The sequence below is a fragment of the Xyrauchen texanus genome, chromosome 30, assembly GCF_025860055.1.
Source record: "Xyrauchen texanus isolate HMW12.3.18 chromosome 30, RBS_HiC_50CHRs, whole genome shotgun sequence".
Lineage (NCBI taxonomy): Eukaryota > Metazoa > Chordata > Actinopteri > Cypriniformes > Catostomidae > Xyrauchen > Xyrauchen texanus.
In genome coordinates, this window is record NC_068305.1 from 31,833,497 (window position 1) to 31,846,014 (window position 12,518).

Sequence of the window (12,518 nt, forward strand, 5' to 3'; positions counted from 1 at the left end):
CTTTGAAAATAAAATAAAATAAAATATATTTCAGATTTCACATCATAAAACATTGTTGGTCAGTATGAAGACCTCATAATAATATATTGGTTATTAATTACTCTTGATAATTAAAAACTAAGTGCATTTATTTAATTGTATAATTCTAACAAGAATTCAGTTTAGGCCATTTTAGGCTTTAAATAAATTATTTCTTTTTATGAATATAAAATGTAGCTGCAGCACATGTTACAGTAATGTCCAGTGACTTGTTTTCGTTATTTCATAACAAATAATGTCTTTAAGACTAAAGTTAATTTGTAACAAGAGCGATCTAAAGAGTGCAGTTCAATGTGACGTCACACAAATCCATTTATGGTATTGCCATTTCAATTCAAACAGCATATAGACAGAGCGGCAGCGACGGCGGCACATCACATCACCAACACAAAGGTAGGTCAAACATATTAAACCGCTTTGTTTAATGTTTTGTGCTGTAAATGAATTAATTACTTTACCTAATACAGTTCCCACTTCCCAGTGAATTTATGAATGAAGATTATATGAATGTTTCTTTGATCCGCTCTCACTGGCTTTTACTTACAAAAAGAGTGCTTATTTACGTATTTTATTTTAGGGAACGTATGTGATTATCGCATTAAAAACAGGCGTGTTTCACAATATGATTCAATACAGATTTCGCGTATTTCTTACACTTTCAGTGATAAGATTCGCACTTCCGCATTGCTTGATCAAATGATAATCCTCGTGCTCGGTGAAAGGCACACGCGTTTATTAAAGATTAATTATATTTAACCCTCGGTGTGTTGTCAGGCCTGGTATTAATTATATATGGCATATGAATGATTTTTTCTTTAAGCAAAGTTCAAGACGATAAATAATTGTAGTCTTTTAATGGTCAGCATCTGCAATAAACCGGTAGGGTGCGGCGTTGCAATTCTCAACTCCTCCAGAGAGGGCGCTAAAAAAGGGACAAGTGTGCATAGAACAGTTTAAATCTGAGAAGAGCTGATTGTGTATTTGCATTGTTTATTGTTGTAATGCATTTAAAAAAAAAACACACACAAGATGCTATAAATTAACTTTTGTTTATCATTGCAGTTGAATTTTCTATTCTTTCCAACATCTATTCAAACTTGCATTACAAAGAAAACACTATGCAAAACTTGCCCGAGTTATTATTGCACGACCAATCAGGAGTCTCTATGTATTTGAATGTAGTCAGGATTGACTTGAGACCAATATGTGAGTGTTACAGTATGGACAAGTAATAGAAACACATGAGAAAGGAGCCTTAACTGCATTAACGATGTGCATTTTATACATTCAAAGCACAAAAATGAACGTGGAACATGAAGTTACTCTGCTTGTTGATGAGATTCGTCGACTGGGCACCAAAAGTAAGTATTGCACTATCCTTCAACGTCATCCTTGGGTTTATTTAAAGAAATAATGGTTAAAAAAACATTGTGTGATGCTGGTTCTAGATTCACTGAAAAGTTTGTGGTAAGACACGTCTATACATGTCACAATTTTCTAATAATGCAAGTCTTCACATGTCTCTAGATGAGGAATTCTGGAGTAAAGAAGCAGTACTGCTCAGTCCTGACCTCTCAAGGCTCTATCTGAAGTTCTTTTTTCCATGATGAATTTTGATGGACATTTAATTTCCATTAGTGTTTCCTATTTGCTGATGCAATTTTCTTTTCTAGTTCTTTAAATGTTTAGTTCGCCCTCATGCCGTCCCGGATGCGTATGACTTTCTTTCTTCTGCAGAAAGCAAATTTAAGATTTTTAAGGTTTTTGGGTAAAAACAGATCAATATTTAAGTCATTTCTTTACTATAAAGCCCAAAGTATACTTCGGTCAGACGCGAATGCTGAGCATCCACAGGACGTGTGACTCATATCTCGTCATCAGCAGAGTGCTTGAGCACTGAATGAGTGCAGCCCAATTTTTCTAACTGCTTGTCTTTGAACGTTCAGAATGCTCATGCTCCTGAAATTATTTACACAAATAAATGTGTCCACAAGGTGTCAATACTCCCATTTGAGCCACTGCTGTCACAAAGAAATGCTTGAAGATGTAATCTCAGGTAAATAACAAGAGACAAAGAAAAAAACAACAACAGTGGATGTGCACGTTAAGAGTGAGTGTGTGAGGAAGTCAGAAAAGACCTGAATTTGTATTGCTTGAGTTTGAAGGAATATAAGGACATCTTTAAAGGTTTAAACTCTTGAAGAGAAATATGACACCAGAGTCTTATAGCAGTTGTAGCGCACATGCGCCAACTGCCTGTGTATGCGTGCAGCATTAAATGGAGTCTATTTTGCAGGCTCACGTTCAACAGTATGCTAACGCTGAGCGTTTGCGTTAAAATCCAAGTATACTTTGGGCTTTAATCTCCACCTTGTGACCAGTAGGTGGCGATATGCACAAAGAATGCAAATCAGCAAAAAACAATGAATGTTGAAGTGAAAGTGGAGATTTATAGTAAAAAGCACAAAAATATTTACATTTATGCATTTGGCAGACGCTTTTATCCAAAGCGACTTACAGAGCCCTTCTTACAGGGACAATCCCCCCGGAGCAACCTGGAGTTAAGTGTCTTGCTCAAGGACACAATGGTGGTGGCTGTGGGGATTGAACCAACGACCTTCTGATTACCAGTTTACCAGTACTGTGGTTTAGACCACAACACCATCACGAATATTGATCCGTTTCTCACCCACACCTTGATTTAACCATTGAAGTTTTATGGATTACTTTTATACTGCCTACCATTTTTGGAGATTCAAAGTACAGTCCACTATTCACTTGCATTGTGAGGACCTAAAGAGCTGAGATATTCTTATAAAAATGTTCATTTGTGTTCTGCAGAAGATAGAAAGTCATACACATCTGGGATGGCATGAGGGTGACTAAATGATAAGAGAAGTTTCATTTTTGCTGAACTATCCCTTTAAAAGGTTGATGAAAGCGAGTCATATGATTTTTTTTTTATTGGACTCTTTTGTAATTTTTTAATACTTTTTCTAGTCCTTTGAGTACACAATGTTTATGGGAGAGATCTGCTGTGAATAAATGGTTGTTAATTAATTATTAATAGTTAGTTTGTGAACCCTTACCACTCTCACTCTCTCACAGATGCAGATGGGAAGATCAGCGTCAAATTTGGAGTCTTGTTTAATGATGACCAGTGTGCCAACCTCTTTGAAGCTCTGGTCGGAACACTGAAAGCAGCCAAGCGAAAGAAGGTCGTCACTTTTGATGGGGAGCTGTTACTGCAAGGAGTTCATGATAACGTTGATGTCGTATTACTGCAGGATTGAATTTGACGTTTCTAAAATCAAGTTAAAAAGTCTTTTTGAGATGCCGCTGCTTCAGTGAGAGCATTTTGATATGGAAATACTGTATACTTGAGAATGTTAAATTTTTTTGTATCCTGCATTGGAAATATTTTTATACAGCAATATTTCTCTCAGGGGAGTCATTTGCACAATGATTTTGAAATTTAGCAATCTTCCCTGTTCAAACACCTCAACAGCCATCATTAAAATATATATTAGCAGTTATATTGTGTATGAGTATGTTACTAATTTTCTAGGACTTTGAATAAATTAATCACAAACATTCTTTTCAACCTAATGGAAACAAATATCTGCACCAGATATTGTCAATTGTAAATTCTTATAGACGATTGCCAATTATGTTTGCGTTGTTTATAGCCTACATAATTGCTGTCTTTTCAACAGTATTTGTGGAGCAGTTTGTTTGCAATACTAAAACTCTAATGGTATTCATTGGCTGAGTTATTTGTGCCAGTTGCTTAGATCCATTACATCCCAAGATCATAAATATGACCAGTAATTTCACACTCAACTGCCATTTGATTTCCTGCTATTGAAGATATAAAGAAAGAATTAGTTTCAGTATGAAATTCTGGAATATTATCAAATTTTTATGAAGCACTTGATGATTCATAGTAATGGTTTTCCAATAATGATTCTCATTTACTTGAAGTGCTTAATTTTGATTTTGTCCCGATGTTATACTTTCATGGATAGAACCTTGTTATCTATGTTTTTACAGATGTTTGTGGCATTTCATTGAAGCTAAGGAAGAACTTTAACATAAGAGCAGCACAAAAAAAAAATCTTTTTATTTATTTTTTGTGATGGTGCATTTAGTAATGGCTGAGCAGTTTATTTAAAAGTACAATAAACCCTGGCATTTAAGTACATGAACTGAATTTTAGACATGTTATCTTTCAAATATATGACTGATGAGTTTTATTATATAAACATTTATATATTCTATTTGCAAAAGGAATGTTTGGGAGTCTAATAATAGTCAGGACATTAATAATGTGAAAAATTACTATTACAATTTTGAAAAAAAAAAAAAAAAATCAGAAATTCCTAAACTACTTCAAAGAGTTCTCATCAAACAATCCTTCATGTGCAGCAATGACACTTTGCAGATCCTTGGCATTCCAGCTGTCAGTTTGTCCAGATACTCGGGTGACATTTCACCACACAACACCTGTAGCACTAACCATAGATGTGTCTGTTTTGTCGGGCACTTCTCACGCACCTTACAGTCTAGCTGATCCCACGAAAGCTCAACGGGGTTAAGATCCATAACACTCTTTTCCAATTATCTGTTGTCCAATATCTGTTTCTTTGCCCACTCTAACCTTTTCTTTTTGTTTGTCTGTTTCAAAAGTGGCTTTTTCTTTGCAATTCTTCCCATAAGGGCTGCACCCCGAGTATTCTCTTTACTGTTGTACATGAAACTGGTGTTGAGCGGGTAGAATTCAATGAAGCTGTCAGCTGAGGACATGTGAGGTGTCTATTTCTCAATCTAGAGACTCTGATGTACTAATCATGATGTATATATATATTAGTTGACAATAACCTACATTAGACATGTCGATCAGATTTTATTGTTAAGATTTAAATTGGTTTTAAAAGGCATTATGCACCTAATCTTCCTCAGTAAACCCAAAATTAAAGAAGCTAAAATACAATGCCACATATAATGCCTTTTTGTCCATACCTGGCAAAACATTTAACGACTTTAGTAATTATAGAAGTAGGCCCATTATTTGCTCGGGACTCCCTCTAGTCTGTGCTATTAATAACTTGAGCTCTAGGTCTGGATCAGAGATGGAGGCGGAGCCAGAGGAACATAAGGCGCCTGACCGTTCTCTCTTCAGAGCAGGGCTGAGACCAGAATGGCATACTACCCATACTACTCTTACTACTTCTGTCATATGTGTCTATGGCAGAAAAAGTACGAGTAGTATGGTAGCATGCAATTGCGAACTCAGCCCAGGAATCAAAACAAGAGAGGGACACGCCTTCTTCATGGTGTACCTCTGCTGTCAAGACCGCCTGCACAAATCTGGAAGAGGATGATCGAACTGTAACATCTGCATCATCTATGCGTTAGGATTCGTATTGCATTCGTCAAGTACCGTCGATATGATATCTGCAAAAATGCTTGGTGGTGGCAGTCGTTGACAGGCTGCATTCATATTGAGCGCTCCATTATGCCCAACCAGAAAAGCAACAAGGGGAAGAGAAATAAACGCACGAATAGTAGCGGAGATGAGCAAGAAAATGGAGCTTCTGCCTCGGCAGTTACGGGAGCGACTGCCTCGGTGTTAACTGGGGCGACAGCGGGTCCGCCGTGCGATAATAGAAGCGGTAAGAAATAAGAATATCATTAGTGAATATTGCTTCCAGCGTTACGTTCTCAGGGGCCGTCGTTGAGACTGAAACAGCGAGACGCAGCGCAACGCATAGAACAGAACGCAGGTGTCTCGAGACGCGCCTTTTAAAGTTGACGTATGAGTTTAAACTGACACGGCGTCTAAAAACGCGACGCTCCTGCGCGAGACGCGGCGCAGCGGTTTAAGACGTCCGTCTAGCGTACGGAGGTAACGCATTTTGTGTGAACGGCCGCCAAAGTTCTCTGAATGTCCGCGTGCGTTTTTCTGTTTCCCCTCACGTGCAGCAACTTGTTTTGTGCGCGTGTCTTCATCTTCATCAGTATTGTAGTGGCAGAGAATTGTTACGACAGAGCTTACAGATTTCAGTGCACGTCTGAACTGTAAGGTGGTGGTGTAGTTCTTGTTCAAGGGTAAAAGCACTTGACATAGTGTTGCATGTGAATTTGACATCTACATCAACTCATATGTTCTGTAATTGCAGGTCATGTCACCACAACGACTCGGTGTAGTTGATTGCTTAGTGTTGTTTAATAATGCATAGAATGGCTTTGGCTCATGAGATACTGGGAGTGATGCTGATATATTTGAGTGGCAGCTACGAATTGTTATGACTCACAGACACACTTTAATGCAATTGTGTTTCTTAGCCATTCTCTCTTAAGAGACAAGCATACACACTTCATTCACATAAGTGTGGCAAGATAGTTTTTGCCTGGTTGAGTGGGGTTCTTACCCACAGTGCTCTCATAAATAGCACAGGGATGTGTTTTATGTACTGATATTGAATATTCTGCCTGTTAAACTGCTTGAATCACATTGCCTATAAATAGCTGCCCATTTATAGAATTATTGAATTTTGTGATATTACTGCAATTAATTCAATTAATCATTGATTCATTATTTTTCATTCATTCAGTCATTAATCTTATATTATCTTACCCATTTAACCCAAAACTGTTACCAAAACATTACAGGAATATTCCAGGTTGAATACAAGTTAAGCTCGATTGATAGCATTTGTGGCATAATGTTGATTGCCCCAAAAATGAATTTCAACATGTCCCTTTTTTTCTTAAAAAAAGTAAAAGTCTGGGTTACAGTGAGGCACTTACAATGGAAGTGAATGGGGGACAATTTTTGAATGTTAAAATACTCACTGTTTCATGTGACAGTAAGGAGATGCAGATTAACGTTTTAGTGTGGAAAAAAATCACTTACTAACCTTTTCTATGTAAAGTTTTAGCTAATTTTACATCTTTATTACAAATAATACACAGTTTTAACAGAATAATGAATACAAGTGCTTTTATAAAATGATAAACTTCACATTTCTGATGAAACTCTCCAAAATTGGCCACATTCACTTTCATTGTAAGTCCCACACTGTAACATTGATTTTTGCTTTTTTTTTTTAAGAAAAGGAGTAATGAGTTTAAATACATTTTTGTGGTAATCAACATTATGCCACAAATGCTGTCTATTGAGCTAAACTTGTATTGAACCCAGAACATTCCTTTAACTTGTAGTGAACCTTGAATATTCCTTTAAACATTAACACTAAATGATCCTAACTGGTAGAACATGGCACTAGCAACACCAGTATCGTGAGTTTGATTCCCAGGAGGAAACACAAACTGATAATATGTACTGTATACTTTGAAACTGTGTAAATTGTTTTGGGTAAATGCATCTGCCAAATGCTTAAATGAGCATAAATGAGAAAATTTCCCAAATAGTATAAGACATTACAATCTACATCCCACATCTTTTACCTTAACAATGTAACTTTCATTATGTTTGTCAGAGGTGTCATGTGCCACCCCATTAGTGTGCAGTTTGGGCCGTCCCATTGATCTTGAGAAGGATGACTACCAGCGGGTGGTGTGCAACAATGAAGTCTGCCCCTATGGCAACTGGATGCACCTGCAGTGCTTCTATGAGTGGGAGAGTAGCATCCTGGTGCAGTTCAACTGCATTGGTCGGGCTCGCAGCTGGAATGAGAAGCAGTGCCGACAGAACATGTGGACCAAAAAGGGCTACGATCTGGCCTTCCGTTTCTGCTCCTGCCGCTGTGGCCAGGGGCACCTGAAAAAAGACACGGACTGGTACCAGGTAAAACGCATGCAGGATGAGCGGAAGAAAAAGGTCCCGGAGAAAGGGAGTGGGAAGCCCAACAGTGGTGCCTCTGGAGGGAGTGCTTGTGGTGGAAATGGGTGGGAACCTGCCGATGAGCCCAAGAAAGGGAAATCATCCGGAAGCCATAAGCTGGCTCACCGTTGCTCCAGTCAGGAGCTGTTTCGCAGACAATCGGCAGATTGGCAGAACTCTCAAGAGAGAGGCCATGGGGGACCACCCATTGCTGGGTGTGGAATTCCTCAAGGGCTCCGGTCCCCTTGCGAATCCCCTGCTCAGTCACCTCCATCCAGCTTCACCTTCTCCCCCCAGTCCCTTGGTGGCCCACGCAGTTCAAGGCACCTGGGCGAGTTTCTAAAAAATGCAGTGCATATGGAAGGCCACAGGAAGCATTTGCTAGCCGCAGGGCTGGCAGTACGCGGGACTCACTTGGAGCAGGGGGCCACCAACATGTGCCTGCCACGGCTCTCTCCTGGAGACAACCCTGTGCAGTTCTTGCGGAGGCTGGATCTCTCTGAGCTGCTCACACACATTCCCCGCCACAAGCTCAACACCTACCATGTTCGAATGGAGGACGATGCCCAGGCCGGACAGGGAGAGGATCTCAGGAAGTTCATCCTCTCTGCCCTCAGTGCAAGTCACCGCAATGTGGTGAACTGTGCCCTCTGCCACCACACCCTGCCCATCTTTGAGCAGTTCCCTTTAGTGGATGGAACGCTGTTCCTGAGCCCTTCACGCCATGATGAGATTGAGTATGATGTACCATGCCATTTACAAGGTGAGGGAATCCACTATTCACACTTCAAAGGGCCTGTTACTGGTCTGTTGAAAATCTTAGGTGGAAAGAACCTTTGAACATTAATTGGAGCGCAGTTGGACTAGCTTTTTTGTGCATGCTCCAAAAGAGGTGTATACAATGTGTATTTAACACTTCCTCAGCAGACATCCTTAATTCAGTTATTTCATGTATACTTTGATAGGCAGATAAAGACTGTAGTTTGACTATGCAAAAACCTGCTGTAGCTTGATTATTTATATCTGCACAACATACTGATTGATGAAATGTTGAATGTACTGTAAGTTGCTTTGGGTAAAAGTGTCTAGCAAATGCATACATTCGGAAAATGTTAAAGGTGCTGTAATCTTTTTTTTTTATACCATGTATAATGTCTCTACACCTTGACAGGTTTCACTGTAATAAGAGTCTTGAGAAATCACATGTGTCTGTATGACAGCCCGTGGCTCTGTAAACAGCAAAAAGATTGAGGTGCAGCCCCTGCTCTTTTTATTTTATTTATTTATTTAGCAGAAAATTGCTACAAAATGTTCTCTGCCTTGAATCATTTTGCCTGTTAGGGTTGGCTTACATTTCTTTGGAGGTTTGGTTGAAGTTAGGAAAATGGAGAAAGTTTATCTTAACAGATAAAACTGTTTACAGCACCTTTAAGTTATGCTTCATCATTAGTGACTTATATAGCAGGGGTGTTCAGACTTTTTGATGCCAAAGACCCCAAATATGATGATCTCTATACAACGGCCACCCTTCCTATAATAGAAAGGGAGCTATTTATTTTCTAGTATTAAGAATAATAAAAAGTGTGCTATTTTATAGACTGTCTTTACAAATTTAAATAATTGGCTTTTATATTGTCATTGGACTAAACAATTTTAGTCTTTAGAAAGCAGAATGAAACTGTACTAATGTAACATTTTGTAAATATGAACTTTTTAACAACCCTCTGTGGACACATTGGAGAAGCTGCCACTGTTTGAAAAATTTCAGCTACACATTTTTAGCAAAAATATTCACAAGGTTGTAACCTAAAATTGACAATTAAATTCCACATCTAACATTTAAGTGCTACTTTGTTACTATATAAAATAATAATAATAGTAAAAACATTAGGTCAATGAGGCAAGGCTTTGCCAAACCCATGCATAGATGCTGTATATCTACTTGTTAAGTTCTTCAATAGTTACAGTTTGTTGAAGTTCAAATATTTCATAATGTATTATTGCCTCTTTAAATATTTATAACACATTTATTATGAATTTTGTAATGTAGCGAGACATATACGTACAGTGTTAGGCCTATAGTAGTAATGCAGTTGAATGGGAATAAAGTGAATCCTTTTTGTCTGACATGAGCAGTCTTCTTCTATTATAGAAACAAGGCAGCTGTGGTAGATAATAATGCTTTGATCATGGCAAGTCATTAATTCCCTAATAGAATATATTTTCATTAATTAAACCCTAATTGCAGTTTAAAAGGGTTTTCTGTTTATGTTCTAAAGGGAGGCTGATGCACCTTTACGCCATCTGTGTGGACTGCCTGGAAGGAGTGCACAAAATTGTCTGTATAAAGTGCAAATCCAGGTGGGATGGAAGCTGGCACCAGCTGGGCACAATGTATACATACGACATATTGGCTGCATCACCATGCTGCCAGGTAATATATTAGTTTGTGTCAAATGTTTGGCACATCTACTGATTTTTTGTATTACTTTTTCCAGATTTTAGAATAATATTAAAATCTAATAGTCTAATGAACTTAAAGAACCACTATTCTTTGTGTCTGCTTAGGCTCGGCTGAACTGCAAGCATTGTGGGAAACCCGTCATAGACGTACGTGTAGGCATGCAGTATTTCTCTGAGTACAGCAATGTGCAGCAGTGTCCTCACTGTGGCAATCTGGACTATCACTTTGTAAAACCATTCTCCTCCTTCAAAGTTCTCGAAGCTTATTGACAAAAGTTGATTTTGCATGCTAGTACTTTTCCATGTTTTTTTTTTCTGTCCATAGAATTACTTATTTTGGCTCCTTGTTGACACATATGTGTGGGTTTAGTTCTCTTTAGAACAAAAATAGAGGGAATTAAAGCATATGTCATTACATCAGAGACAGCATCTTTTACTGAAAAAAACGAGGGTGTGCTTTGCGTGCATTCTAATGCCATCCTAGAAATGTTTGAGCTTGCATTTAAAATAAAGCAAGAACAATACTGTGACAAGTGAATGTATCTCTGTATGCCAAATTTGCTCTTTTGTACAAAAACCAAGAAAAGAATAAAATATGTAAAAGAAGCTTTCCCTCTTTACAGTGTAATTATTAATTATCCCAAGGCCTGGTCAGTTATCGTTTTGATCTTAAACCTCCTTTATACAATACTGTTCCTCCCAGGACCTGTCTATATAATCCCTGTTTTACATATCAAATAGCAACTCTCAATGAACATCAGTATTGCAAATGAGGCAGTGTCTTTGATTAAGTAATCAAGCAGGGCTCTCATGTGGACAACATTTGGTTTATGAATCTTGGAAGACAAAGAATGTGTGAGATCAAAATACATTTTGCATCGTATAATGATGAAGTGTCCTCATAAATACAATACGTAGCACCTATTTGCCAAACCGGTTGCTGGCCTGTCCTTGACTGTGATAGCTAGTCGAATGTACTGCTTTTATGCAATTTCTAAAGAGATAGTTAATTACTCCAGTGTTTAATTAATATCTTCAGAAGCGATATAATATGTGTGGGTAAGAAACAGAACAATATTTAAGTCTTTTTACAACATGTCTTTTTTTAACCGCATGTTACTTTCAGATATAAAAGTGAAAGTTAAAATTGAGATTTAGATCTAAAAAAGGCCTTAAATGATTTAACCACTTGTGTCTTATGGATTATTTCTGTTTACCTTTTCTGATTTTTGGAGCCACAAAGGTCTGATCACCATTCACTTGCATTTTATGGACCTACAGTGCTGAGATATTCTTCAAAATATCTTCATTTGTGTTCTGAAGAACAAAGAAAGTCATACACATCTGGGATGTGGGTGAGTAAATGTTAAGAGAATTTTAATTTTTGGGTGAACTATCCCTTTAAGGCTTATGAAGATAAGATTCCATCCAAAAATCACAAAGGCTATGTTCAGAATGAAATACTAGTTAACTACTTTCGGAATACTGCGCAGGATATACATATTGCAATTTTTTTTCTAAAAAAATTATGCGATGATAATAGGAGTATTGTTCTCACAATGCATTTTTTATTCGAAATGTGCTGTCCTGTTATCATATTGCAACTATAGTAATTAAGCATTTGTAATAAAATTTTGTGTAAAAATGTCTTGCCATTTGGCAGTCCAATGAAATAATGAGTTAAGACAGAGATGTTTAAATCACATCTTTTACACAACAAACAGAAGGTTGTCAAGCACCTTGCATTGTCCAAACAGTATTCTGTGCAGTGTGGGTTGTTATATTCTGTACATTTTAGCAAATGCTGTAGGCCATCTAGGAATTCTATGCATGCTGAATATATGCATACTTAGCACAGAATGCATGCTATATACAGAAGAAATAGTATATAGTATGATAGTGTGCTATTCTGAACATTGCTGCACAAGTTAGAATTGTATACACTGTGCTCCTTAAAAAGCTTAGTGAACAATGTATGCATACTCATTAAGGTATTCGTTTTTTAATGCCTCTATAATTTATGCTTAAGTATAAAGGTCAAGCCAAATACAGACCTGCTGGCTTCCTCTTTCACACTTATGACCAAACCGCTGCAGCTCCTGAGATAAATTCATATTCTGTTAGAAGCTGGGACTGCCTGCTGGTATATTCTCTCCGTCATGCTCTG

General features: G+C 37.7%; 2 protein-coding genes across 2 annotated transcripts; both read left to right on the forward strand.

The window, feature by feature from the left end:
- Positions 1–361: 361 nt before the first annotated feature.
- On the forward strand, positions 362–4,237 carry LOC127624232 (costars family protein ABRACL). Its single transcript, XM_052098958.1, has 3 exons — positions 362–432; positions 1,333–1,400; positions 3,148–4,237. Exons 2-3 carry the CDS (start codon positions 1,340–1,342, stop codon positions 3,330–3,332), a joined length of 246 nt encoding a protein of 81 aa, XP_051954918.1. The 5' UTR covers positions 362–432; positions 1,333–1,339; the 3' UTR covers positions 3,333–4,237.
- A 1,123-nt stretch (positions 4,238–5,360) lies between these two features.
- Positions 5,361–10,949, forward strand: LOC127624145 (headcase protein homolog). Its single transcript, XM_052098827.1, has 4 exons — positions 5,361–5,714; positions 7,545–8,651; positions 10,168–10,322; positions 10,457–10,949. Exons 1-4 carry the CDS (start codon positions 5,558–5,560, stop codon positions 10,619–10,621), a joined length of 1,584 nt encoding a protein of 527 aa, XP_051954787.1. The 5' UTR covers positions 5,361–5,557; the 3' UTR covers positions 10,622–10,949.
- Positions 10,950–12,518: the final 1,569 nt, after the last annotated feature.

Coding starts and splice junctions, on each gene's coding strand:
- LOC127624145 (XM_052098827.1), top strand. CDS start 5,558: ATGCCCAACCAGAAAAGCAACAAGGGGAAGAGAAATAAACGCACGAAT. Junction 5,715..7,544: donor GCCGTGCGATAATAGAAGCG/GTAAGAAATAAG, acceptor TATGTTTGTCAG/AGGTGTCATGTGCCACCCCA. Junction 8,652..10,167: donor TGTACCATGCCATTTACAAG/GTGAGGGAATCC, acceptor TATGTTCTAAAG/GGAGGCTGATGCACCTTTAC.
- LOC127624232 (XM_052098958.1), top strand. CDS start 1,340: ATGAACGTGGAACATGAAGTTACTCTGCTTGTTGATGAGATTCGTCGA. Junction 1,401..3,147: donor TCGTCGACTGGGCACCAAAA/GTAAGTATTGCA, acceptor ACTCTCTCACAG/ATGCAGATGGGAAGATCAGC.